At 39.1% G+C, this 27,693-nt stretch overlaps 2 protein-coding genes across 7 annotated transcripts in view; one reads left to right on the forward strand and one right to left on the reverse strand.

The window, feature by feature from the left end:
* On the reverse strand, positions 1 to 27,606 carry LOC134861262 (microphthalmia-associated transcription factor-like). 6 transcript variants are annotated; one of them, XM_063878346.1, is made up of 10 exons: positions 27,516 to 27,606; positions 15,836 to 16,076; positions 7,351 to 7,566; positions 7,142 to 7,237; positions 6,315 to 6,432; positions 5,991 to 6,083; positions 5,830 to 5,880; positions 5,571 to 5,646; positions 4,581 to 4,728; positions 1 to 4,029 (listed from the first exon to the last, which is right to left on the reverse strand). In XM_063878346.1, exons 1-10 carry the CDS (start codon positions 27,536 to 27,538, stop codon positions 3,634 to 3,636), a joined length of 1,458 nt encoding a protein of 485 aa, XP_063734416.1. In that variant the 5' UTR covers positions 27,539 to 27,606; the 3' UTR covers positions 1 to 3,633. The 6 variants fall into 6 exon arrangements, with proteins under 6 accessions (XP_063734416.1, XP_063734424.1, XP_063734407.1 ...); XM_063878354.1 differs by having other exon boundaries at positions 15,836 to 16,073; positions 27,516 to 27,587; XM_063878337.1 differs by lacking the exon at positions 27,516 to 27,606 and adding an exon at positions 26,500 to 26,730 and having other exon boundaries at positions 5,830 to 5,877.
* frmd4bb (FERM domain containing 4Bb) overlaps positions 22,314 to 27,693 on the forward strand; it is a 30,163-nt gene continuing 24,783 nt past the window's right edge. Inside the window, exon 1 of the mRNA XM_063878296.1 lies at positions 22,314 to 22,470. The gene's annotated coding sequence lies outside the window, so the exon portion shown is untranslated. The remainder of the gene's footprint in view (positions 22,471 to 27,693) is intronic.

The raw sequence follows: 27,693 nt of genomic DNA on the forward strand, positions 1-27,693 counted from the left end.
AACATTCAAAGGAAACTTTTAATATTTGTCACAAGATAATTTCAACATTGAGTACCAATGAGTTTGAGTTCACTGATCTGAAACCAGTGCTTACAGTAACTATTGCTACATTCATCTCATCTAAACTGTGACAATAAGAACAGTAGCAACATCAGCAGAGAACGTTGTCTGTGTGAACCACAGGAATGAGAATCAGTGGAGGAAGTCTAAATTGAGTTAACATGGTTCTTCATTGGTGGTTCACCCGAAATGTGCCATAATAATTTACAACAGGCAGAGTCAATCAAGTCAGTCGTAGTGACGGCTTTAAATGAAGTGCCACCACCGTCACATGCAACGCTGACGTTCTTTGTAACCTGTCACATTTCAGGGTTTAGATGATTTATCTTTTCCATTAAAAAAGACTGATCTGGGTTCAGTCAAATGGCAATGTTAAAGGCCAGTGTGTGTTGCACTGTTAAGGCTCAGTAGCTGGCATTGGTGTTACCATAAAGGCCATTTTGCAGTCCTCTAAAGCTTCAATTCACCCATGACGTCTTCAGTTCGCTCTCTTTTTTGTGTCAAATTAATGTTTCCAAGGCCAGGCATTGACTTTCACAATGTACTTCACCTGTTAGTTAACTCATATGCTGATTGCTATCATGTTTATATTGCTTGTAACTACAGAACAGAAACACCACTAACAGGTGCGTTAGCTACGCTGTTAAAAAACTGCTATACATAAACACATCTTATATATCATTTTGGTAACACATTTTGGCAGTCATCACTTAGATCTACAATCATACTAGTCTGAAAAGCATGCTGATTATTCAGTACAACTTTGGAAACACCGCCCTCAGTGTGGAGCCCCAATGTGTTCAATATTAAAAATAATTTAGGGGTCAGAAATTAAGACATTTCACCCAAAGCGAAAAGTGTCAACCTGTTGGTGGCAATGGTGGAATCACCAAAATATTTAGGATTATTCCACTGGGCACCACCAATATTATCTCTACAAAATGTATCATCCAGTTATATAAACTACCAACGTGCTGGGCTGACTGACATCGCCATTCCCAAACCAGTATATTAATAATAATGTATAACTTGTCAAAATTCAAGTCACTACTGTCAAATGTTGTTTCAACAACATTTATTTTACACTTTTACTTATTTTACACTACACTTTTTTATTTCAAATTGTAACATTTCATGACATTGTGCTCTTCCTCTATACAAAGTACGTGTGTTTTTATAAAGAATCATTTAAAAGACGTGTTAAGATAACCCTGAATTAATGAGTAAGCTAATACTGTTAGCACAGGCTCTATAGGCCTATTCCAGATTTACAAACCAACCTAGCTAGTTAGCTGGGTAGCATTTGTAGCCATGTTGTGCTAAATAATAGTTAGTAGTTTGGTGTGTGTGTGTGTGTGTGTGTGTGTGTGTGTGTGTGTGTGTGTGTGTGTGTGTGTGTGTGTGTGTGTGTGTGTGTGTGTGTGTGTGTGTGTGTGTGTTTGCTGCAGCAGCGAACAGTATTAGTTTTGGCGTATCTATTGCTCTAGCTAACAGCAGCTAGCTGGTAAAATGTTGTGGCTGTTAAGGCTGTATGGAGTATTGAGCGATTGGCTCGAGAGTTAAGGGGTTGTTTCACATGCTTAAAGAAAGACAGGAGTGCTGATTTTGAAATAAAAATGTCATTGAGAGAAACGCCGTTATAAGTCAAAACTAACTTTTAACAAAGGGAAATAAAAAAAACTGTACAGAAGAAAAAATAAACACTTTTAAAACAAATAAATAAAACACTTTTAATATGAAAATAATAATGATGAAATAACATTTAACATTGATTAGTTATAATAATTTATTAAATTACTTAAGGATTCATTGATTTACTTGATTATATAAACTGTTATAATAATTTATTTCTTAATGCCTTTTTCTTTTCAGTACTGAACACTTTGGGGTTCCATCGTGACATCTTTGAGAGGCTTCTTGAGTTTCCTTGTACTGACAAACCCGCCTTTCCTACTGCTTTCTAAAACACTTTGGCACTCTTCAGTTAATTCATAAAGCACCAAACAGCAGTATTAACATCAACAACGTTTTGCATCACTGTCTACAACTCCTCAACACCAGGGTAACAGAAATGACTGTAAGGCACTTAAATCAATTAAAAAAGAGAACTACATCGACATTGTTTCAGACTACTTCATAAGGAGATCACATTGTTGAGACATGATGCTATTCTGCAGGCACAACTTCAATAATTGCATAGTTGAACAAAAATGGAGGCTGTGCTGTAACAGTAATGGCAGTAAAGTATAAACAAAGGCTTACCTATGCAATGTGCTACAACTGTTGAACACAAACTGCGGAAATGTACAATAACCATACACCATAAAGAACCTACAATCTCATACAATACTCTGTATGCATTTGAAAAGCCAAATACAATAGTTAATCCAAGCTTAGATTTAAAAAAAAAATGTGAACAAACCATGTTTTAAATTACAGAGGTCATTCCAGTGTTTCTGACATGCATTTCATACAAAATCCCAAAGTCTCCTTATACTCCTTGGCAATATAAATGTTCACATCATGGAAAAAAAAAAGTGGTGAAATGTCTCCACAGTGGTGTAAAATAACAATAATTTAGCAAATGGAGGGACAGTTAAAAGAACTCAGCACTTCCATCAACACATGTCGGAAGTAAAAGCAGTATCAGTGGTTTTGGCAGTGAGGAATGTATATTTTAGAAATATCTGGCACATCCTGCTGAGCAGTCTCTGGTAGTTAAAGGATGCAACAGTGTGATAAAAATAGAGTTACTGGATGTTGTGCTGCTTCTTGCTCATGAGTGAGCTTTTATTTATTATTATCTCACTTATTTAAAAATGGCTCTTCAAATGCCTTGTTATAAATGTTTTTTTAAGGGGAATGTTTACATAAAGTCCTGTTTACATAGATACATAAATAAGATAAAATCTACAAATGATTATTATTTTATATAATTCTCAAGGAAGAAATTTCAACTGGAAGACTGACAAAGACTCAGCTAACAGCCAAAAAATGTGCATAGCAATACAACATCGATGCATATACATCTTAATAAGGCCTTGGCACATTCAAGTTCAATCTAAGACACGAGGAGTGTAAAGCACTATAGTAATAAATAGTTTTCTTCTATTATTGCTAGTGATTTAAAAAGCAGTGTTCATCTCAAGACAAAATATCTACACTTCTGACCATGATTTAAACTTCCGTAGATTCTTTGGAATCAATAGAAATAAACACAATCTAGCCTCTATTCAAAGATGAATGCATATATATATTTTTTTAAATATAAAAACTTCTATTTTTGTAACTCATTGTCATCAAAGTTTTGATTAAAGCAAAAGTACTTAATAATCATTCTTTGAAATCAAGGTTGAGGGCTTGAAAAGACAAAGATATCACAAAAAAACTAACAAAAAAAATAAATGGAAAAGATTCAAAACATGTAAACACTGTTGGGGGAGAAAACAACAAACAAATGACACACACAGGATAAAAAGCGTCTCCAGCAGCGGGGATTGTGTAAGCTGCAGACGGCAACACTTGCAGCGGGGTGGAGAAGGTTGGAGATGCAGTGTCCTCCAGTAGGGGGTGCTAACAGACCTGATCATTCTCATCCATGCTCACACTGCTCTTACGGCTGCTGTCCTTGGAGGTGTCTGGGGAGGCGGACGAGAGCAAAGGGTCCCCCCCTCTCACCGGTGACAAGGTGTCTTCCATGAGGATGTCGTTGAGTTTGGAGCCCAGCTTGCTGTGAACGCTGTAGTGACCCTCTGGGTAGTTGGAGTGGCCTTCGTTCAGCTCCAGGGTGCCGGGCGGTTCTGGAGTGCAGTCCGGTAGGAGTTGGTGGTTGGAGTGGAGGGTGTACAGCTCCTGGCGACAGTCCTCCAGAGAGTGCTCCTGCTTAATGGACCGGGCCGCCAGTTCAGACGAGCAGAGTGCCGAAGAGGTGATGACCAGACCGTGAGCCCGCGCCTGCATCTCCAACTCCTGCAAACACAGACAGTTTAATCAAGTGTTACAATATCTGCCATAATATCCTTCTTATTCACGCTTGGAACAGGAAATAGAGTAGCTAAGGTGTAAGTTAGCCACTTTTTTTGTTCTAAATCCTCCCCTGACTGACTGACCAAACCTTCTTTCTCTCCTCCCTCACTTAAAAAGCATATTTTTCCCATCTGATTTGAAGGCTAAAGCTAGATGTTGCTTTACAATCACTCTTTGCTCAGATTTAAAGACCTGATACAGAGTCTTAATAGTTACTGCAACGTTAGTGCACATTGTGATCATTCAATCAATGTCCACTGAGTCGAATCCCACAGACCCTGACGCCTCCTGTCATGTGATCAATTAGTAACAAGAGTCTAAACAGACGTCTGCTTCCCCTCTTTTTTGGCCTTTGCTGTGCGAATTAGCGGCTCTGCTCCCCGAAGCTTGACTTCTTTTATAAAAGGGTTTTTTCCTACTGTAGTTCCTGTAGGATGGCTATGATCTCTACGATAGTACCTTTCAATCCCTACACGTCATGAAGCTTTGTTTACCTGTATCCTCAACAGCAGATGACGATTAGCATGCTCGAGCTTCTTCTGGCGAGTCTCCATCTCTTTGGCCCTCTGCTGTTCCCGCTGTAGTCTCCTGATGTAGTCCACTGACGCCTTCAGGATTGTGCCTTTGTTCCAGCGCATGTCCCTGAAATCACAAAGGAAGCATTATGAGTCCATCCTACACACAGTCTCTTATATCCTTTAGATTTGAGGTCACACAATCAGCAATACGCCATCTCAATTCAGAAAAGAATATGACTGAGACGAGAATAATGAGGAGGAGCAAAAGCGGCTCCGGAGGTCAGAGAGGTGACCAGCAGTTAAAAGTCTGAGCTCTCTGCAGAACTGAGAGCAGCATCATAAATGTTTACAGGGGAGGTTAGTGAGATCACAAGCAGTCATAAGGATGACCCTGAGTTCCCTGAAGAATGGGAGGGGGAAAATCTGCATCCAAAATCGATCCAGAGGGGTTTAGGTTGAAGCAGTTGGAAGCCTTAAGGGCGGATACTCATCTTTCTGTCTCTGATTATATGATTGAACAATTCTAATTTTAAATAATGCATGTATAGTTGTATTTAAGATGTATTATGCTTACAAATACATCTAGCATTTGTATTCTAATTAATCAGGTGTTGTCTCAAATAAAAACTATGCAAATCGAGCTCTGTTTGTAAAAGGAGGTCCCTGGGTTTGTGTGTGTGTAGGTACATGTGTGGGTGGAGCACACAGCTGGGGTTTAGCAAAACAACCATGGGTGGATAGACATAACAAAAGAGACTGCTGGGATCTTCCCAGAGCCACAGGCAAGGTCAGAGGGCAGAGGTATAGGAGAGGGAGCTTTAAGTGGTGCTTGAAGAGTCTACGCACACAGAAAGCATGATAAATATAGACCATAATCTGACCAATTCAATCATCATTTTGTTGTATTTTAGGTGTTCGTTCCTTTAATCGTATTGTGCAGAACAGAGTATAAAATAAGAAACTTACGGGTCATTGGATTTAGGAATTAAGGTTCCCAATTCCTTGATTCGATCGTTGATGTTAAACCGCCGTCTTCTCTCAACTAAAGGAAAAACAACAGGTTTTGAAAAGGTTTATGATAAGCTGTCGAAACACCATCTGAAAATATTTGTACAGAGCAAATAAGAACATGACACTAGCGCAACCATAACTACATCTACGGGTCTTTAACGCTTACATTAACACAATTAGAATTAAGAGCATTTAAAGTGCAATTAAAACTCACTCAAATTATGGTTATCCTTCTTCTGCCTTTCCTTTGCCATGGCCCTAACTTCTGGTTTAGAAAAAGAAGGTTTGATTAATGATAATAGTTTTAATTAAGATATAATCAACAGTGCAGCGCGAGTATAACAAATGTGTTTAACGCTAATGAGCCGTACGCACCCACTGGGAACCCTTCAGGCCTTTGATAGTTGTCATATTTTCCGCAGGATCCAGATTTATCCAGCATGTGCATGATGGCCGGGGATTGTGAAACTGCAATAAAAGTAGTTTAAATGGGTCAGTCATGCACACTTCCAACAAAAGAGATTATTAGTATTTATAAAATGCGACATTATGGTATGCACTGAACAGTAGAGCAACATGTGTCTTGTTTAAGCCTTAGTGGTTTCCAAGCAAGAGAAGCAGAAAGGAGTTTTAGACATTCAGTATATTTTGATGACAGAACCCGGGTGTTTTTTATATCTGGTTGGCGGTTCTGCTTACCAGAGTATTCCCTTTTGATGTTGGGCAGGTTGGCGGGGCAGGAGTTGCTGATGGGCAGACATTGCTGGGCCATACCCTGATTACCATACATGTCCATGATGTTAGCATTCACAGGGATCTGAGGGGACACAGCAAAGACATTAAGGAAGGATCACACCCCCCCTCCACTGTATAGATGCTAATCAGCATCACAAGATGAGCATGATGGGAAGGGTGGTGACAGAAAACAGGGCCATTGTGCAGAAAACTATTAAAGGTGTTGTTTTAAGCAAATCATTGTAATGACACTGTTACAGGAATAGGTGTACATCTTGGGAAATTGACTTTTATTGACTTGAGTTTGACACCACTATTTTGTGTACAGCAATCAGCTGATTAGCCTAGATTAGTTTAGCAACAAGACAGATAACAGGGAAACAGCTGCACTGGCTCCGTGCAAAAGTAAAACAAAATATACCTTAGAGAATTTCTATAGCTCTCAATTTTACACTCCAATTCAAAGTGTGAAAAGTAAACATGTTCAGGTGATGAGAGAGACTTGTTTTTGGCGCTGTGCAGTGATTTCCTTAAGTCTCTGCTGGTGGCCTGTCTTCTCCAAAGTGAGACACTTTCTTTGTTAATTTGAGCAAATAGCTTAAAATTGTTGTGTCTTTAGCATTTTAGCATTCAAGTACTGTAACCAGTAAGATTGAGCTTTAGCATCAGAGAATTTATTTGGATATTTTTACTCCAAATCACACACTTGAGTGATTGAGACGCTGTCGTTGGGTGACCCTTCAAAAGAGTGAAATGCTTAGTCTGTATGAAAGCTAATCACACACACATACCGTGTTAGCCATCTGAAGTCCTGGGTCCATCAAGCCGAGGAGATCATCACTGTAACTGGACTCCAGACTTATAATGTCATCAATGACATCGTCCATCTATTAAAAGACAACATAAAAGGTCAAAAAACATACAGATAAGGCTGAGGGAATTAACAAAATACATATTCCGTGTCTCATTGTGAGAAACACAGCGGGTCACAAGAAGTCACCTCTTTCTCGCAGTTAGAGTTCAGGGTCAGTAAGGCCATAGGGCTGTTGGGGGCGCTGTTTCCCGGCCCTGGCGGCATGCCCCCGTGGTCAGAGGACTGGTTGTGGCAGGGAAGGCTCAACACCTGAGAGCCGAGTTTCCCCAGGTACCGCTTCACCTGCTGCTGCTGCGAGCGCTGGATGTGGTACTTGGTCGGGTTCTCCAGGTGAGTCTGGACCTATTGGAGGGGGAGGGGCAGACAGGAAAAGAGATGTGTTATTTAAAGGATAGATATTCAATTGATGGATGGTTACCGATGCAACATGAAAAATAAAACTGATCAATAATTCCCTTTAACTATTTTATTCTTTATTTTGTCTTTGTATGCTTTCATTAGTTTCAAAAGACTGCATTTTTAGATATATACAGAATAAAAAGTATAAATATACCTCAAAGTCTGTCTCTAGTATTGCACAGTACTAACTCCAATATTAAAATAGACTTGTCAAGCAGTTCAAATCCGACGATGCATTATTCATTTTCCTTTTGAGGCGATTCAAGAGATGTTATCTCAAAAGCGTGTCAGAACAAAAACAATTTTTAGATATTTTTTTTTTAAAGTTATTCATGTAGTCCACATAATTTAAGTTACAAAAATAACACACACACACACACACACACACCCGTCCCTGCCCTTCCCGGTTATGGATACATTTGATTTCTATGGATCATTAATTCCCACACAGCATTAATGATCCAGAAAAGCAAAAACAAACTTCAGAGACTGTTTGTCAGACTGTCACACAGTTTAAATGGAGCAGTGCTGCTGCATCCCAGATGAGTCTATATTTAAACAAGCTGTCTATTGCCTGAATATTACATTTATGAAACAACGACAATAAAAAGTTAATAAATACAGATACATAACAACAGTGCAAACATGCATCAGCGGTGACATTGTCTTTAAGATAGAGAACTTAGTCGCATACTGTCATGTTATTTTTCTGGTATAAGTGAAAAGGTACCACTAAAACAGATGATTTTCATCGTAAACATACCTCATAAGGTTGGTATCCAAGCAGCTCAAGCATCATTTTAAGTAAAGTGATCCTTCTTATTTAAAACTTCTCTGTTTAACTGTCTATCTATTCTATCTATCTTCTATCTAAACTAAGAAGTGCTGCAGCTGCTTCCCTCTTGCGTGCGCGGGAAGACTAAGCCTTGCTAAGGATAGGCACCACCAGCTCATCTTTTAAAGACAAGAAAGGTCATTAGTTATGCATATCAGGGAAGCACAATGAGCTTTTTCAAATTTGTTTTGTTTTATGTAAAATCTGAATTTATCACTTGATGTCAGGATGTGCTGCTAACAGTTAGTGCCTTTGTTTTGCAAGGCCACCTCTTTTACTGAAACTTGCCTGAGGCTGTTGCTTTGCCGCATCCACTTTTTTAACCCTGTGGATGCTAGGCAGTTCAACACGGCAAGAAATAATAACGTTTTTGTCTGCAGCAGCTTGCCTCTAAATGTCATATCTAATCGGGAACAACAGGCATGCACGTCTCAAAACCAACAAATAAGAGCCAAGGCTACTTTTCTTTTTACGTTTATATATTTGTTCTGCTTAAGCTCAGAGGATTTGGGTTCATTAACAGAGCTGACGGGGTCACAGGCTCTTGACAAACTCTTAGCTACTTCTGACATTTCCTCTGCTTCTGTTAAAACTCCATTGGACTGCACTCTACAGATGGTTATTATAAAACATGCAGACTGAGAAAAAGGGGGAAAAAAATGCATTGACACATCTATTTCTGGGCACGGATACTCAACATGTGACTGCTAATTGAACAGAGTGATGATGAAGATAACAATTTGAGCACTTTGGGTTGATCAATATATACATTTTATACAGAGATAGTGATATGAGACTAAATATCCTCTTACATTTTTGATGTTCTTATCTGTTTTCCTTTTTCAAAATGATCTTTAACAGTAAAATGATGTACTTATAAAAACGTACTCAACTGCTCTAGAGGTTTTATCATTTTTTTATCCAATTAGCCATTGTCTCCAAATGTCATTTTGTAAATATTTTGTGAAAGCACCCAACAACAACCAGACAACATCGTTGCAATATCAATATTGGTCCGAAATATTCTAAATTTCTGATTTACTATGTGCACGTTTGTAATCTGTGTATCCTTTAGAGAGTTTATGACCTGTCACACCTGTCCACTCTTTGACTGTACCTCTCATGTGAATAAATATTAGGACTAGTCATGTCAAGCCAGGTTGTCTGTCCGGATGCCTGTCTGTGACTACTGAATGTGTCCACTTCTCACCAGGACAGAGAGTCTTTCACAGTCCCTTCTCCATGCTCAGAGACAGTATCATTGTTCTGCAGGGGGATACTCATGTGAGAGGTGCATTAACATTTACCACGCAGGTATGACGTCATTACAGGGTTGTAAAGTTGACACCACTGAGGGGGAAATATTTACAGCATGTCATCCTCCATTGAGAAGAAACCATGTCAGGCTTTGGGCTAAAGTGTGAAACAATGAGAGTCATTAATGTTGGTCACTGCAACCCTTTAGTCGTTGCTTTGTTCTCATTATGGTGCTTAACTCCTCTGTATCCTTACTGATGATAATATTTCAAGGATCAATTCCATAATTCCAATAAACAAGTTCCTCTGTAAAGCCAGTCACCACTGGTACGCAGGCGTTCATTTAATACAAAATGATTCTTACATTGTAGACCACCTTGGAGCTTAACCTGAAAATAGACCTAAAGGCTGCAGAGTATTTAAAAACCTAATCCTGATGGATAACACTCAAGCCATAAATAAGCAATCAAATTATTTGCATTCACATGCGTAAACTATGGCTAAACAAACAGTGAAGACTAGATGGTGGCTACTAAACTATAAACTAAACGATGACTGAATGTGGTTTGAGTTATCTGGAACAAAAGTTGGCACAATACCCTGATTTAGTTTCTCTTTTCCCCCAATTTCAATTTCAATTTATCTCTCATATGTGTGTTTTTTGTTGATGGTATTGTCTTTTCTGTTAGTCATTTGGTCTATAAAATGACAGGAACAAACGAGATAAAGAAAACATCAGCAAGCAATATTCAATAACTTGAATAAGATGAATTTGCAAAGTGCTGTTGGACTTTTAAGACTAGACTGAACACAAAATATGGATATAAAGTGTTGTGTTTAATAGTGGTTTATTTTAAGGATAATTACATTAGTTAGTTTTGACTAAAGCACAGCCATGACCACACAAGGCAATTATTCCACTTTACTCATAGCGGCATGTTTTAATTTGCAGTCAGTCAGCTGCTGTCATCATAAAGAAACATTAGCTAGTGGAAAGCATACAAAACAAAATTGTTTATCTTGTCTGTCATCAGTAAGTTTCCACCATGGTTCCAAAACTTGAGGTGTTGACCTCCACATTGACCTCCAGGATTACTGAGTGTGCTGTTCTACTCTGTGTGGGAACAGTTCATTTGTTATGTAGCATCTGTTTGTGAGGAAAACAGTGATCATCTTTGGTGGTTTCACTCTGTAAACGTGCCAAAAACTGCCTCTGACTTTGAAGACTAAAGGCTCTCCTTATGTCCTGCCTTATGGTGAACTGGTGAGTTAATTATGACACGCGTAAAAACGTCTAGGTCTTCTTGTAAACTTGGAGTTATAATGTTTCCCGGTTCCTCTATGGCAATTTTGTGAAATACTGGTTAACTTCTTTTGGACACCATTAGTAAATCCATTCAGGCTACCAGGCTCTGACAATATGAGCTAAACGTATGAAAGAGTCAAATGTTATTTAATCATATTTTAAATCCACTTTTTATTCATTTAATTGTTATGTGCCCAACCCTGGCCAAGAACCCACTGGTTCCCAACACTTTGGGTTGTTTTGTACTTTCTTTTTATCTATTTGTGAGCACTTATCACAGGTGGAATATTGAAAGTGTACAGTACAGCTTGTGACCACAGACCACAGCATTAGAAACATCTTTATTTTTCAAGAAAATCAAAGATTAAGGACATTCTTTAGTAGATATGTTTTTCCTACTTTCCCATTTGATCAATTATCAAACAAGGCCCTAACATTTTACTTGTGACCTGTTGTCAACCCCTGCATCAAGATACCTGTACTGTACATCAAGATCTTCTTACAAAGACTTTCTTCTTCTCTCTTTCATTTCTAGTTTGTTTGTGTGGAATTACAGAAGAAATTCACACAGCCGCACAACGGATAGCCGTTAATATCTAAAAACAGAAATGATTACAAAGTACAAAGGATTGAGGGGGACGTTGTATTTGAGGAGTTCAACACACAACAGTCAATCTGTCTTTCTGTCTCTCACTAACAATAGATACACTGTGATCCTTACGGGAATTTTGTTCACAAGACAAAGCAAAAGGTGTCCCAATAAAATACATTAAAAAAGATACAAGTTTGTCTCCTGATCTTTGTGTTTTCCTCACTGAGAAGGTTCTGTTTCAAAATGATAAGAAGTCTTTTGACCCAAAAGTAAAATGTCTATTGATGATAAACGATTATTCATTTAAGTCAAGGATTAACGGAATTCTGAAGGGGATTATTATATAAAACTAGTTATGCACTTATAAAGATGCGGTTAAAATCAGTGTTTAATTATTTTTCCTTGCTCGTTAAAGTCGAGGATTAGCTGCATTTATTTATTTTATATGACAGTTAAGTGAGTATTTCAATATTCTTTTTTTAAGCAGTCTTAATAATGGGTTTTCTTACATTTTTAAACTATTTTCTGACTGTTTAGACCAAATTGTAGTTCAAAAATAATAAGCAGATCCATAATGAACATATTAATAATCATTAGTCACAGCCCTAAAATGTGTATAATAAAGTACATATCTCTTACATCGACTTAGCTGGCTGAAGCACTCTACATCCAAATGAGCATAAGTGGTTTCTCCAGCTTGTTTTTGTCCCGAGGGATTTCTTAGATGATCACTCATTATTAGATGATCTCACTGCTCCGAGTTCATTATAGCCCCCCCGAGGGCCGCAGACCTTGGGGTGGAACATCCCGGCCTTGTCGATACATACTGTAGCTTTTGTGAGTATAACTTGGTCTTACATTGAAACATTATCTGAGTTCAAAGACCCCGGACAGTGTAAAAGGGTCCTTTTCATGGTGTATTTACAATAGTGGACACATCTGCACAGACTGGACTACTACAGGGTCTTTGTCACTGAACATACCGTATGTATAAGGAGTCTAAACATGCTGCTGTGTGTATATAACCACTGGTTTAAGTCCTAGATACATCTCTTATATTAATCATCCAATTTCTCAGCTTGTTTAAGAGCCAGTAAGCAGAACAATGGATTAGGGAGAGATCTCAGCACCAGCAGGACTTGAACTTTACTTTGCCCAACTTTACTAAATGCAGTCGTTCCAAAATACACTGTTTGGAAATGTGACGTCCACTGCTAACTCACAGCAACTGCAGTCACAGCAAACAAGAAAGCTTGTTGTTTAACAGCTCGTTTTTAGCCTTCCAGAGCCCCGAGGGCAACGTCTACTTAACCCTCAAAAAGAGTCTGAAACACGCTGCAAAAACACACACAAAGCAGACTGCTGTACTGTGAGAGGGCGCAGGGTGAGAGCTCACAAACACTGATCTGTGTTTTTTTTTTATTTGCACGCTATGGGCATTCCATGATGGTCCGACCAGGATACATTAACAAGAATGCCCCCATTTGCTACACAGGCTAGAAGAATAGGCCACTTTGTCGCACAGTTAAGCTGCTAACCTGCTCTGTGGAAGCTGCAGACAACAACTGTGATGCTAATGTGAGCAGCGACATCACAGCAACCTGCTGTCTTCTGCAGCACCTGATGTATTGTCATGCTATTATGCAAAAACACAGCTAATTACCAACGGGACATAAACCTTGTGTCCTTTAATGATAAATGTTGTGTTAAAATTAGCATAAAAGCTTAGGAAATAGGGTTTGACTTTGTGGTTTGCTGTTTTATGGCTGTGGTAACTGTATAACTAATAAGAAATAAAGATAACTATGACTACATGTATTGAACAGTATTAGCTTTTGTAAAAAGCTAAATGAGGAACATTACACTGTATGTTAAATTCCATTAAATGACTGCACTGCACTATGCACTCTAAATATGTTAAAAATATAAAGTATAATGCCATTTAAAAAAAAAATCAGATTACCAAAAAGGCAATTCTCCTTAAATCTCATGGCATTAACTCACAAATCCAGCTAAATTAGATATATGTGGGGCATCTTTGTATACTCTCTGATGTGTACTGGTCACGAGTTCCACTGATGGTATAATCCAAATGAAATGTACAATTTGTACAGGGTAGAAGAGTACTTTGTTCTTTTTGTGGCACCATAAATCCTTTGAAAAATAAATCATTTTTTAACCCTTTTAGGAAGTTATCCTACATGAATTTCAAAGCAGTGTTTTTTCTCCTCTTAAATATGCCGTGGAATGGAGGCAGTGGGGGCTAATTACGAGCATTCTTCACTGAATTAGCGTTCGGTGTGTGGTAAGGCTGTGCTCGCCTTTGTCTTGATCCCTTAACTGATCCCTTACTTAGTCTCCAGAAGGTCAGAGGTCACTTGGTTAATTAAGGGTCCAATCAGTCTTTAGATAAACTCATCTGAGCTTAATGTTTGCACTTTTTTAAGGTTCCACCAGCTCTGCCTGGTACCCCTGAGCTGTTCGTGGACACTGCTAATCTACCCACAGACAGGGGAGTAGGTTAACCCAGCTCAACAGCGCCAAGCTTGAACGGCCTTTTCATTTCAGAGCCTTCAGTCAATGAAGAATGTCTGTAAGCTCTCGCTAAAGCAGAGAAATTACTCTAACTTGGTGTGTTGTACACAGGGCTAGGGTTCGGGGTGGGGGGGTTGGGGGGTGCCCTAAACCTCTCAAAGAGCTGCAGATTATGGAAAGTAAGTAATGTTTATGCTTCAGAAGCAGGGCAATGTTTTCAATGGAGATACTGTATTTGTCCTTCTCTGCTGGCTCATGCTGCACACATCGAGGGTGATGAAAGTGTGGCTGAGCAAGTAACCATGAAATCTCTGGTTGTGTTGTGGATCAACAAAGATTACTCACTATATCAGTGCTTTGTACGACTCTTAATGTGCAGCTAAACAACTCAAACTTTGATATATACTCTAAAATCTGTATAGCTATATTATTGTTATGAATGCAATATTTCATATCAACAATGCCTGATATAACCTGCTGCCCAATTAAGCAATTATTAAACTTTTCCAGATGTTTTAATCAAAGGTGAATGCACAAACGGGGTTATACTTTTGTGCAAAACTCCCCTCTAAAATGGAAAGCCTTGCATTTATGATTGCACAGCCTTTTGAGAATAACGGAAGTGGGGAAAACGCATTGAAAACAAATGCAGAAACTAAAATATATAAATATATAATTTGTGTCTATAGGAAAACCATACTGAATGGTAGATACATGCACACAACAATATACAGATGAGCATGTGTTCGTGTAACAAACTACACAAACATTAGCAATAAGGTAAAAACCTAATACTGCAAAAAAGTACCAACAAAAAACTGAGATTGAAGCAAATCAAAGGTTTTGTCTTGAACATGTAAACTAAGTTGAAACTTTTTTGTGCATACCAACATTTTTTATACCATCAAGCACTCAATTAAGCGAAATGTACAAGACAGATGAAAAGATGTGACCACAAACACATGTTCACGCTACACAACACACACATTTCTATCGATGTTTCTGACAAAGATTCTCTGAAAAAACTCAAAGTAGATGAACAGAAAAACTTACCAAACTGCTCTTGTAAAAAGTATCCCTCAAACAAAACAGTGTCTACTCGTACAGAAAATCTCCACAGTCTCCTGTCCCTTGGACTGCGAGGGAATCAAAGCTATGAAAAGATGTGAATCTAGCTGAGCAAATAGGATTAAAGATGGCTAAATCCAAATGGCTGGAAGCACAGCATGCATTAAAGAGGAATTCTCTCAGGAAAGATAATCCCCATATACGCATTTTAACACACTTCACTCACTCCTGCGTTTTTTTTACACACAGTCATAGTAAAACCACTACAGCCAGACTGTCCACACACACACACACACACACACACACACACACACACACACACACACACACACACACACACACACACACACACACGCACACACACACACACACGCACACACACACACACACACACACACACACACACACACGCACACACACACACACACACACACACACACCATCTAATAATACAGTGCTGCCTGGTCCATACAGACTGTAACCATGACACATGCAACTTCTCCTTCCAGACATGGAAACTTTATACTGTATTGAATGTGTCAGCGTGCTAATCATACATGCTGCCATATATTCCACTTATTTTCCTACCAATAAAATATACAGCTGTGTTTTTTTTTACCTTGAGCACCTCCATTGGCACCTGGGCAGCAGGCGGTAGACTGGCAGGGACACTGACATTGATGGCAGGGGTCTGGGCCGCCGTGGTTTGTGGGTAATGGGAGGCCTCTTGTTTCTGCTGCTCCCGCCGCTCCTGCTCCTGAAGCTGCTCCCGCATCAGCTGCTGCCGCAACAGGATGCGTGATGTCATGGCGGAGGAGCTCAGCGGGGGCTTGGAGGAGCCGTGCTGGTCCGACGGGCTGCTGCAGAGAAAAAAAAATGCCAGATGAATGAGCAAAGACAGCGAGCGATGGGGAGATAGCGGTAACGTAGAGAGGGTAGAGACGGGTCAGACAGGGAATGAGAGGTCAAGCAAAAGAGACGAGAGAGGAGGAACATCAGAGAGCAGAAGAGGTAGAAGAAGATGAAGGGAAAGCAGATGGAATAAAAGGTTAATATGAGGATGAGTGAAGGGCAGAGATCAAAAGGAACATCTTATCTGTAGAGCTGCAGAGATGAGACGATTAATTGATTATGATTTGCTCAGAAAATGAGTGAGCGTATATTCAGACCCTGTTAATCGTCAAACTTTTGCAGGTTCCAGCCTGTCATTACTGACCTTTTGGAATATTGGTTGGAGAAAAACAAGCAGTTTGAAGACATATCTATTGCCCTACGGAATGTTGATGCTTGTTTTTTTGCTATCTTTTAACAGTCAAGAAAATAATTGGTAAATGAGGCCCTGTTTTTTTGCATTTACCTTTTTCTAAGTAAGATATATACTACAATTAAACCACTCAGCATCAACTAAAATGCAGTTTTAAACAGATACATCAGCATCAGAAACAGGTTTATTGCTAAGTAGCTAGGTTAACACATACGAAGAATTAAATAAACTGAAACTATTATACGTTAAGATACAGAAATTATTTACATGAACTCTGGATGTACCAAAAAACTACATGCAGTATACTATTGCAAAGTACTTAGAATAATAAAATAATATAAAATGATGTGCAGTTTCGTTTTGGAAAGTGGATTAGAGGTAGCTTGTGTACAAATCTGCTAAATATTTGGAGGGTTGTGCAGAACTGGCAATACTTAAATGTGTGCATTGATGTAATGTATTGAAGATGTTAGGGAGCAAAAAGAAAGAGTTCCTTGCTGCAGAGCTTTTTTGTACGTTAGAAGAATTAAAGCTCAACAGAAAAGAGGAACAGGTTTCATAAAAGGTTGTTTCAGTTTTCCCACTCTTAAATTTAGACAGCTGCTCCCCAGACAGAGTCCTAAAATAGAGAGGCTCTGCTGAAGCAGAAGTTGCCGGGATGAAGCCTTCATCGAGTGAGCAATCCTTTTGACAAAACTCAGTAAAACGTCTGGCCAATCCAGCTGTGCAGTAATCGCACTAATTAGCCAGTGGAGTCAAACACAGCTTCGGTCTGCAGCGTATTCACTGGGTGTTGAGCCCTCAGCATACCATAATTCTCCCCCCGGTGCTGCATATAATCTCATTGTCCACGTTGATACCACGCCCACTCAACCATGCATAACAGCAACAACATGCTACGTGTGTAACATAACGCAACATTTTCTGACTATTATCTACAGTCACAGTATTATCTACAATAAGATGACATATTGCCCTTTAACAGAGACATCTCTCATTCATCACTGAAGAAAATGCTGATACAGACACATTGATTACTTCAATTCAAGATAAATCAATTAACAAGTAGTTTTAATGAGGGAGTTACAGCAGAACAAAGACTGAGGTTTTGTCTCTAAAAGTCCTGCAGCAGTTTGGGACGTTTCTGTGTCAAGTTTCTTTGTACTTCCCCCAGTATAGAGACTCAGGTTTAGTGGTTATATATATAATTCCTTTGTCTATGTGACTTTAATCAATTGAGTTTCCTTTCATCCCCTAAGTTTCAAACAAAAGTGACTCTAATGTTAATTTCCACTGCCGGAGCACAAATCCTTTGATTCTTTGCTTTCTTTAATCTGTTTCACTGTATGAATTTTACACAACAGTAGTTTTATTTCCTTCGCCTCCTCGTGTCTAGCAACAATAAAAGTGAATTTATTCTAAAAAGCCCACATTTTTTAAACGCAAAATATGACGAGATACGATATTTACTACATTACTTCCTTAGAGGGGGCTTTTATTGTGAAAAGTAACACATTTATGATGCTTTTGCGTGGACTAATTTCATTAAATACTCAAATAAAGGCAAATAAAGTAAATACATTTGGATTATTAATACAAAATAAAGCAACAATTAAATTGTGATGTACAGTAAATAAAACAGTTTGGGGCAGCAGTGATTAAAGTTATTAACACCTAAATGCATCAACAATAATAATCCAATATTATAGCATATTTTTCTGAAACAATGACTATTTTACAAACTCTGATATTCACCAAAATGAAAGGCTATCTCAGTTAATGCTAGAAGCTCTGTAAGGACAAATATACACAAGTACATCTAGAGGGAGTACTTTAAGCTCTGGATGTAACCAAAGCAATTTGCAAATGAAAATGCTGACCTGCTGGTGTTGCTAGAGGACAAGTGAGGGGATCATTAAAGTCATTCGGATTCACCTGGTGACGATCATGAATGTGTGCCAATACATCATGAAGATGTTGAGATATTTCACTGGATAAGTCAGAGCTTTAACATGCTGGCGGCGCTGGATGAAAAAGTCAGTTGATCGGGTTCAGGAGAAGTTATAAGAGATGATCACCATGAATTCAATATTTCAATGGTATGGCAGGAACTAAGCAAGACAGTTATAATTTAAAAAATGGTCAGCGCTCTCTGGTGGATAAAATATGAAACTGCATCACTGTTTCTAAATCACCTCAAAGAGGCCCTATTATACTTTTTTCCTGTAGTGTGTTCTATAGGTTTTTCTGCATGTAAATGGTCTACAATGACTAAAATCCCAAAGTTCCCTCCAGAGGGAGTTTCTCTATCACACACTCCACTCCCCGCCACCTGCCTGAACACCTTGATTGGACTCCTTTATTTACTTCTGTAACACAGTGACACCACTATGTCACACTTGCACTTGTATTGGCTAGGAGTCCAACACATTCTACATGATAAGTTAAGGGGCGGGACATCACAACAGAGCAAGCCAGCTAACCAATCAGAGCAGACTGGGCTCTGGTTTCAGCATGAGCACATTATTTCCTCTTTAACTACATCTGTGGTTTTTTCTCTACTGGAATTTCTTGCCATGAAATCAGCTGTGATAAAAATCAATAAATCTCTGATAAGCCGTAAAATCAGCCATGTTTATCAATCAGGCTGTTTGTCTTCATTTAAAAATAAATGTCTCAAAGTTGACAATATCAATCCTATCAAAGATCTTGAGAGTTTAACAACAGTTGAGTGTGTGTGTGTGTGTGTGTGTGTGTGTGTGTGTGTGTGTGTGTGTGTGTGTGTGTGTGTGTGAGTGTGTGTGTGTGTGTGTGTGTGTGTGTGTGTGTGTGTGTGTGTGTGTGTGTGTGTGTGTGTGTGTGTGTGTGTGTGTGCATAAATGACCAGAAGCCTGTCTACAAAGCAAATCTCCACTTCCCTCTCTCTGTTTGTTCCTTTGCACTGTTTGGTGGCTTTTCGCCAAACAGACCACTGAAACACATAAAAAGCTCTATTGTCCCTGTTTCTTGTGTGTGTGTGTGTGTGTGTGTGTATGTGTGTGTGTGTGTGTGTGTGTGTGTGTGTGTGTGTGTGTGTGTGTGTGTGTGTGTGTGTGTGTGTGTGTGTGTGTGTGTGTGCACTCCTCTCATGTTTGTGTATCTCAAAGGAGAAAAAAAATTAACAATGGCAGTACAGTGCTGAAGAGCCCCACCCACCCAACCCATGATGCCTCTGATTCGCCTCACAACGCTACTCCATCACACTCCAATATTAGTGAAACAGTCAGAGCTGAAGGAATTTGATGAGGGTGTAAATGCCCGACAGCACACAGTAAGAAGAGATACTAAAACATAATGTTCAGTGCAAAGACAGTTGTCTAATCACCCTGAGCTGTTGGAAAAATAATGGGCAGAACAGACACCACTTATACTACTGCTGGTAACAGACTGGAGCTAATAGTGCTGTCTAATGACAGTAATGGTACAACAACAACTAATGGCATAAAATTAAAACCATTTATTTACTCTTTGGCGATTATCCATTCAAAAAAAGTGTTGAAGTGACAGAAAATCTTTAATGAAGCACAAAATCAACTCATTTAAAGAGTGTTTTCACTTAACAAACAACTAATAATGATGTTGAGAAAGCACAAAGCTCACTGCATGAGGAGAAATCTGCTAAAGATATAACCATATTTGCTTCTCAGAAATAGTCGTCTCTGCATTGTTCAAATACGGATACAAAGTCATGCCTTTAACTAAGAGACGCCATACTCACAAACAGTCAAATGAGCAGGGTCTGTACACTTGCACTCCTACGGCCTCCATATTTATTTGGTTTATTTTCTGAAGGTGCACCACCCGCCCTTGGAGAGCAATGAAAGTCATGCCGGTGGTGCAACACTGAAAGTGTGCCAGAGGTGGGAGGATCCGGGGCCCGGCCTGGAATCTCCAATCGCCACACAGAGTCCTAGACCGAGGCCCGGCCCCGTCCAGAGCAGCAGCAGAGCAGAGGAGAGGGCAAGCTCCCACTGGATACACACTGCCCATCAACGAGCTGATTTAAAACACAGATACTGTTTCACTTGGAGGCATGTGTCCTCACTGTTCAGTGAAAAGCGTGCAGCCAACATTTAGTCACTTGTGATATGTGATGAAGGATTGGAAATGGATTGTGTCCATTTCTCACCGTTATTTTAGACTGCAGCCAACCTTTAGTCAATGCATGTATGTCCAAAAAGACAACTTTTTGTAAGCTCAAAGCAGTGATGTTTTATGATTTGTGAATTTGGAATGGATTGTGTCCTTACACTGCCCTGCAACGAGCTGCTTGTGATGATCCTGTCTAGTTTTGTTTGTCTCGGAGGCTGCAGGTGCCTCGATCACAGGGAATATCAAGCCCTCCTGTCTGACTACACCACCCAGCTGGAACACAGCACAGTGGTTCTGTAGCTACATGACGGTAAATTGACCCACTCACGCTCCCCTGCTGATCACAACACCCCGCCGTGCTGCAGCTGGCATCCCCCCACAGGAGATAGCTATCCAGCAAATCTGTGATGACAAGCATCTGTATGCAGTTGATAATAGGTGAAAATACAGTTTCTGTATACTATTATATGGTTCATCACTAAACAACACTCACACAGCATATTGTAAAGGTATAAAATACAGGCCAAAACTATTAAATGAAGGCTTGTACCTGGAACAGAGAGAATTTGACAAAATATATAACAAATAATAAATTATGTGCCGACTATTCCTATAATCTTATACAATTTTAAAGCAAAAACTCAAACGTTTGTCTTGTCTTGTTTATTTGAATTTTTAACCCTTTGTTTGTCCAAACAAGACATAAGGAAAATAATTTAAAATGATGTACTGTTAACAAATAGATGTGGATGTATGGAAATGAATGTATGTTAATCAATAGTGTGTGTATATCTGAATGAAGTGTAGGAAAATAGACACACCATAAACACTGTAGGTTAAATAATATATTTTACAATCTGATACCATATGTATTGTGCAATATATCACACTACCCAAAAAAGGGTAGTACAGAATAGTCAAAAGAAGCCATCACAATTTGTCCATCGCAGTAAAAAAGACATGACAATAATAACGATAATGTCAAATTGCTTTTAGGGAAGAAGCTTAACCTGTCCCTCTGGTAAACTAGCCAATTGCCACTTAGAGCTACACAGTGCCTAACAATTCTTCTCAATCGCACAAATCAAATAAAGTATCAAAAGTAGAAATTCAAAATCATGTCAACCACATATCCCTACCAATTAACAGCGCAGCTAAAGGGATAAATAGATTCATATTCAAGAGCAAAACTAAATTGGGTAAACTGTTAAAGCATCAGGAGAGATAACCAGATTCTTTCCAGGAAGCCAGGACCATGTAGAATAAGTTAAACTTGTCTTATTTCTGTAATAGCCTACCGCTCCGTACAATAAGTTCCTTCTCGAAGGCACAGTTGTTCCCCTTAGTAAACTCTCCTGAGGGCTAAGATGCTTTTCTAAAAACATATTCATCTGTACCAGTAACTTTATCTAGTCCTAACTTTGAGAGGAAATTCTTAGAAAGTATCCTAATACCCCGAATTGTCTCCGTGAACGTAATGATTGCAGCCCCTGGGGGGACTATATACTTGTGTGTCTCGTGATTTCACATGTTTCCCAAGTAAATCGTCCTACAGCTGACAGTGGTCAGGTGGTCTGGTGCTCCTGGATCACAGGTGCAAGGGGGCGTGGCCTGGGGAACAAAGGGGGAAGTGAATTGTTTGGTGCTGTGGTGAAGCAGGAAGGCTAATGGAGATACACAGAGGAGCCATGGATGATACTGGCTGCACGCAAGGCAGATGGAAAATGCATTTGGCTCTATTGTTGAGTCCTCATGTAAAGAAAAAAAAAGGAGTCCTGTGAGATGTGAGGAGGAATATATCAACTAGCAGAGGACAGCAGATCAACTAGGCCGGACTCCTTATTCCAGACCTATGTCAGGTAAGTTTCAGTCTTTTGGGTTATTTTATGTAATTCTTCACTGCTCTTGATCTATATGTTTCATTTAGGCTTTCTTTAGTTTTTGGGACATTCTGGTTGGGCTATGCAGGCTCTATGAGGAGGCCTTGTTTGAGTTGAACTATACTTGTTGTCAACCTAGTAGATATGAACCTATTGGTGGGGCAGGGGAATGTTTTCTTCATAAATACTTAATTTACATTAAGTGCATTAATTCCTATTAATTGTCAGCAGCGCTTTAAAGGCCCCAAATGTATTTCATTTCCTTTTTTAAATAAGGCTTTTTAGGAATACATTTTGGCATTGGAGTTTCCTCATTTGACCAGAACTAACAGCTGCTTTCGAATTACATTCAGATACGTTAATCAGTTTGTTATACGGTTGTTGGCTCATATGTTTATCTTTTATTAAATGCCCAACAGTGGAGAATGTGCTAGCTCTCTTTTTCATTCGGAAAGCAAGAGTCTTTAATCATTATCACAATAATTCAGAAATGAATCAATCTGTCAATTTCTTAAAATAAAGTGACAAAATAATTGAGGAATTGCTTAAAATTAGAGTCTTCTAGGTTGTAACATGCAATTTGAAGACCTTGCATTGTATTCTGGGATACTTTTTGCGTGTCATTGTTTTAACTATCTTCTGACATTCCAATGGATTAATTGAGCAAGAATTTGGAAGACTAAAGCGATAATGAACTAAGTTAAATACAACCCAACAATATTTAGCATGGAGTAGGATGCTGTGTAGGAAATGCTGTTTTCAGTGTTGTGGCAGTCCCTACTGTTGACCAACAGAGGCTGACAAAGATCACATATTTCTATTCTTATTACTCCTGAAGCAGAGCAAAACATCCCAAAGTTTGTGAAAATGATCCAAACCGTAAAGCAAACCCGTGCTTCAACAAGCCACAAGTAAAGATTACGATTCAGCAAAGTGATCATAACTGCAGGACAAGTTGTGAGGACAGACTTTTACTGCGGCCACCTGTCTGTGTCATTAAGCTTCTTTCCATATTAGCTCATGCATGAAACCCGTCACCTTCAGACATCTCTGTCTACAATATCCCCACAGGAACAAGCTGTTCCCAGCACTACACTTTCACAATCCTCGACCCTTGACTCAGCTGTCTCTCACAGGCAGATATAACTTCAGTTTATTCCCTAATTCATAAAAACAAATCAGACTTTATAGGTATTCATGCAGGGACTTTAAGGGCACAAGAGCATGTTTTTGATATTGCAATATTGGGTCACTAAATATACAAGCCATATTGAAATATAAAAATGTTACCTCAATACTCCTTAAATACAGACAGATTTGCTTTTTTGGCAGCTTGTCAAGTATTGAAATGATTGTCTATAATTGAATATTCCCTGACTGACTATCACCTGAATTTTGTTCATTTGAAACAGAATGTTTATTACGCAAATCTCTTGCAAGTGTCTTTGTTTGTGTCGCTTTACGGCACATTTTAACAAGCGTAGGAAATGAAGAAACATTATTCTAAAAGTTTAAATGTCAATTTTGATGCTTTATGTGAGATAATATCTTGATTTATTTGCACATGTTATGCTTTCTAATGCATAAAACTTCACTTTGGATGCCAAGTCAGCCAGAAAATAATGATGCCCCAACTCTCAGTTTCAGAGTTAACACATCCACTGCTAAATTTATACATCTTATTCACGCTGCACAGTAGACTAGCTTGTCTGTCTGTATCGCTTCTATGTTCGGCACAAAAAGTCTGGCACGTCGTCTGCAGCAGGCTGAGTGCTCTGTCAAACTGATTTAAGAACGGAAATATGCCTTTGAAATGATTTTGTCACACTTCAGATTTTAAATTTAGCATCCACAGGGGTAATTATGACAGGATATGACACCAATAATCAATCGATCTAAATATATCCATTTTGCGCAACAATGTCTCGCAATACTGTCATCGTGACTATGCTGGATCATCCTCATGTGATGGGAAGAGGAAGTGGGATACCTTCAATCGAAACAACTTTTCAGACAACTTCACATTTTCCAAAGCAAATGGCATGAAATAATCTGAGTCCTCGCTCGTACTGAGACTGGTTGCCTCTGCTGCTCCGCCTGCGACAACACAACACAGCTCAGATTGTACGTGTAACAGTATAATGACATTTCACTAATCAAGTAATTAGTTTCAAAAATGCAGAACTGGGTTAAAGGGTAAGGCTATGTGAGATGACAGTTTTTTTTCTCCTCCATGAGCTGGTGTTGTGGCTGAATTTAGAAGAACCAGATGAACTCCAAATCTGCAAAAAAAAGTCTCAAGAAACAACCAAAACGTCTGTAATAAGAGCTCTGTCTGAAAACAATGGTGTACTGTCCTCTCACAATGAAGCCATGCTTTTTCTACTGCTGAACAACCTCAGAGACATGTAGACTCAAAATAAAAACGGATAATGAAACACCATTCTGTTAATAGAGGTATTATCGTCATCATCACTGTCATCAGCATCACAGAGGTGGTGAGTTTCACAACATCTGCGTTAACTCACAGCTAAAACGTGTTGTATAATCTATTAACATCACCCAGAAAACAGCGTCATGCTTTATCGTCATCAGTAAGAATAGACCTGGTTATTTTTTGTTAGTCAATACCTTAAATTATTCTGGTATTTCATCTATATTTAACATGTTACTTAGGTCAAAACTCATTCATTAATAAACATGACATTATCACAGTTGTGAGCTACAAAAAGAGCAGTTTATTCTCCATTTTCTTAAAGGAATATGACATTATGGCAATAACTTTCTTTTTTTTAAACTTGTTAATAGAGAGAAAAGTCCTTCTGACACTCAAATGATCTGTCATTAACAATATGTATTTTGTACAGATATCTAACTGTACAAAAAGTGATGTGTAAAAATGTAAAGTTGTGTTTTTACGGCTATCTCGTTATCACTGAGGTGCTGTAATATGGATGTCTTGTCTTTATGCTAAGCTAAGCTAACGGTCACCCAGATCCAGCATTATGTTCAATTTTAAGTCATGAAAGTAGGATGCATCTTCTTATCTAACTCTGCAGGAAAGCAAAGAAGCGTTTTCCAAAACGGTGTCTTTAATGACCTCCTGAGACCCTGCCCTTTTAGCATCTGAACATGCATTACAGACAGCACTGTGCAATACCTCCAGAAGAAAGGGGAAAGGTCAAATGAAACCACATAGACCTGACTCAGCCATTGCTGATTGTTTTGAGAGGCCTCAACAGCAGCTTTCTGATAAACCGCTGTGTTCATGTCCTGAGGCGCCTTTATGGACTTTTGATGCTTGTTATGTTTACTTTACAACAATGTTTGTTTTAGTCAGGATTAAGAGGCGCCTCTCCAATGTTTACATGCAGCATTGGATTTCCAGCTCTTAAAATAAATACACAGAAAGCAGACACTGGATTCATGTGTCAGATTACACTTTTAGAGCTCTATCCGGCTCTTAATAGTTGATATGAACTGCAAACGTCTTGCAGAGTAGCTCTTCTACAAAAACATCTGTATATTCCCCACAGTAAATGGTTGTTATGTATCCTACCACGACTTACTAAATGAAACCTCGACACAATATTATTTGGTTAATTTGTCTATGCACATTTCCATTAAGAGGTAGGCTATTTGTACACTTCCTTTAAATTGTAATCCGTACAAACATCAACCCACCCATGAGCTTTATCAGCCATCAATCACAAGTGAGGCTGAGCAGCATCTCCTCTGAAAACTGACCTGTCTCTCCTCTGCAAGCTAATATCTGAAGTTGATGTTGACAAGGCAACACCCAAGTGTTACATAACTTCATGCCAGCAGGATAACCATAAGGAATGGGAGTTTAATCCCAGTCGGGAGTTGAGCTCCAGTAACATCTGTGGAGAAGCCTGTTACATGCACGCACTGTGGACAACAATTCAAAACAGAAGTCTGCAGCCCAATTATCACCTAAACACCAAAACCGCTCCGGCGTGGGAAATAACTGTCTCAACAACTGACCTGTTTTTCAAGGGTTGACTCTTCAATTCGTAATACGTTTTAGGCTCCTCTTGAAACTCCTCTCCAACCTCGAAGTCGGGAACTATTCCCGATTCAGACTGCATACTTGCAGATGTCAACTTTTTTTTTTAAATAGAAACGTCAAACCCCTGGAAAAAAACCACACGGACGATATTTGTGGCGCCGTCCTTCGCTCCGTACGGACCGCTGTCAACGCGAGCCGCCTCTGTCCGGGACCCGGAGCTGTGTAGTCCTCCGCCGCAGAGAGACCCGCACTGCCAACAGGCTGCATGCGTCAAACGAACAACGACTCCCAAGATGCACCTGGGCTGTCAATGTCAGCCTGGTTTTTATTGGCTGCCGCATGTGTGGCGGATTTTACACCGCCTTATTTGCTCAAAACGATAGTGTCGAAAAGTGTAAAACCTTTAATAATAAATATAATGCAACGATAACAGCTGGTTATCGTTGCATTGTCTGGTATTGATTGAAATGTAGACTAAGTTTGGGTTACGAAAGTGCAAATGCGTAATGCAGTTCCCTTTTTTAATGATTTGTTAACTTTTTATAAACCTGTAACTACTAACTGCACCACAATAATACAAATATATCTGTATACAATGAATATCAGCCAGAACACGTATATATCGTATTAAGGTGTTTTATCATTCAGTATATGCCTGTCTTAAATTGGACATGAGAAGACAAGATCAATAAATGGTAAATTGTTATAAATATGCACAATGCACCAAACATGAGGCTACATTTAGGCTAAAGTGACCTTGAAAAACCGCTACATGCCGTAGTATGATATCACACCAATCAGAAAACAAAAATCAGTTATATTATATTGCATTGCTTCACCACTTCACATCTACTATCTTATTAAATGAAACACCAGAAAAGATACTAGCTACATTCTTTAAATTATTGATAATTATTAGCCTTAATATTGCATTTCTCTCATCGTCACAACAGTTTAATCATGCAGGTATTGCCCCCAAATCCCCACAAACCTGTTGACTCTGTCGACCCTCATGTCTCGGTTTCCCTCCCTGCGTTTCCTGTGCAGACAGACTGACCTGCCTCTGCTGATCGTCTCCTCCTCAGCCCCTCTCTCCTCTCTGCTCTCGAAGTTTGGTCTCGTTAGTGGATCCCATGTTCCTCTGCCACCACTTGGAGGCAGTATTTAGC

Source organism: Eleginops maclovinus, chromosome 1 (genome assembly GCF_036324505.1).
Source record: "Eleginops maclovinus isolate JMC-PN-2008 ecotype Puerto Natales chromosome 1, JC_Emac_rtc_rv5, whole genome shotgun sequence".
NCBI lineage: Eukaryota > Metazoa > Chordata > Actinopteri > Perciformes > Eleginopidae > Eleginops > Eleginops maclovinus.

What these genes read in the sequence shown, in the direction of transcription:
- LOC134861262 (XM_063878327.1), bottom strand. Translation starts at nt 26,603, where the DNA reads ATGCAGTCTGAATCGGGAATAGTTCCCGACTTCGAGGTTGGAGAGGAG. An exon ending in ACTCTAACTGCGAGAAAGAG is followed by an intron (nt 7,238 to 7,350) that starts GTGACTTCTTGT and finishes GTCTTTTAATAG; the next exon opens with ATGGACGATGTCATTGATGA. An exon ending in CATCAAAAGGGAATACTCTG is followed by an intron (nt 6,084 to 6,314) that starts GTAAGCAGAACC and finishes CTTTTATTGCAG; the next exon opens with TTTCACAATCCCCGGCCATC.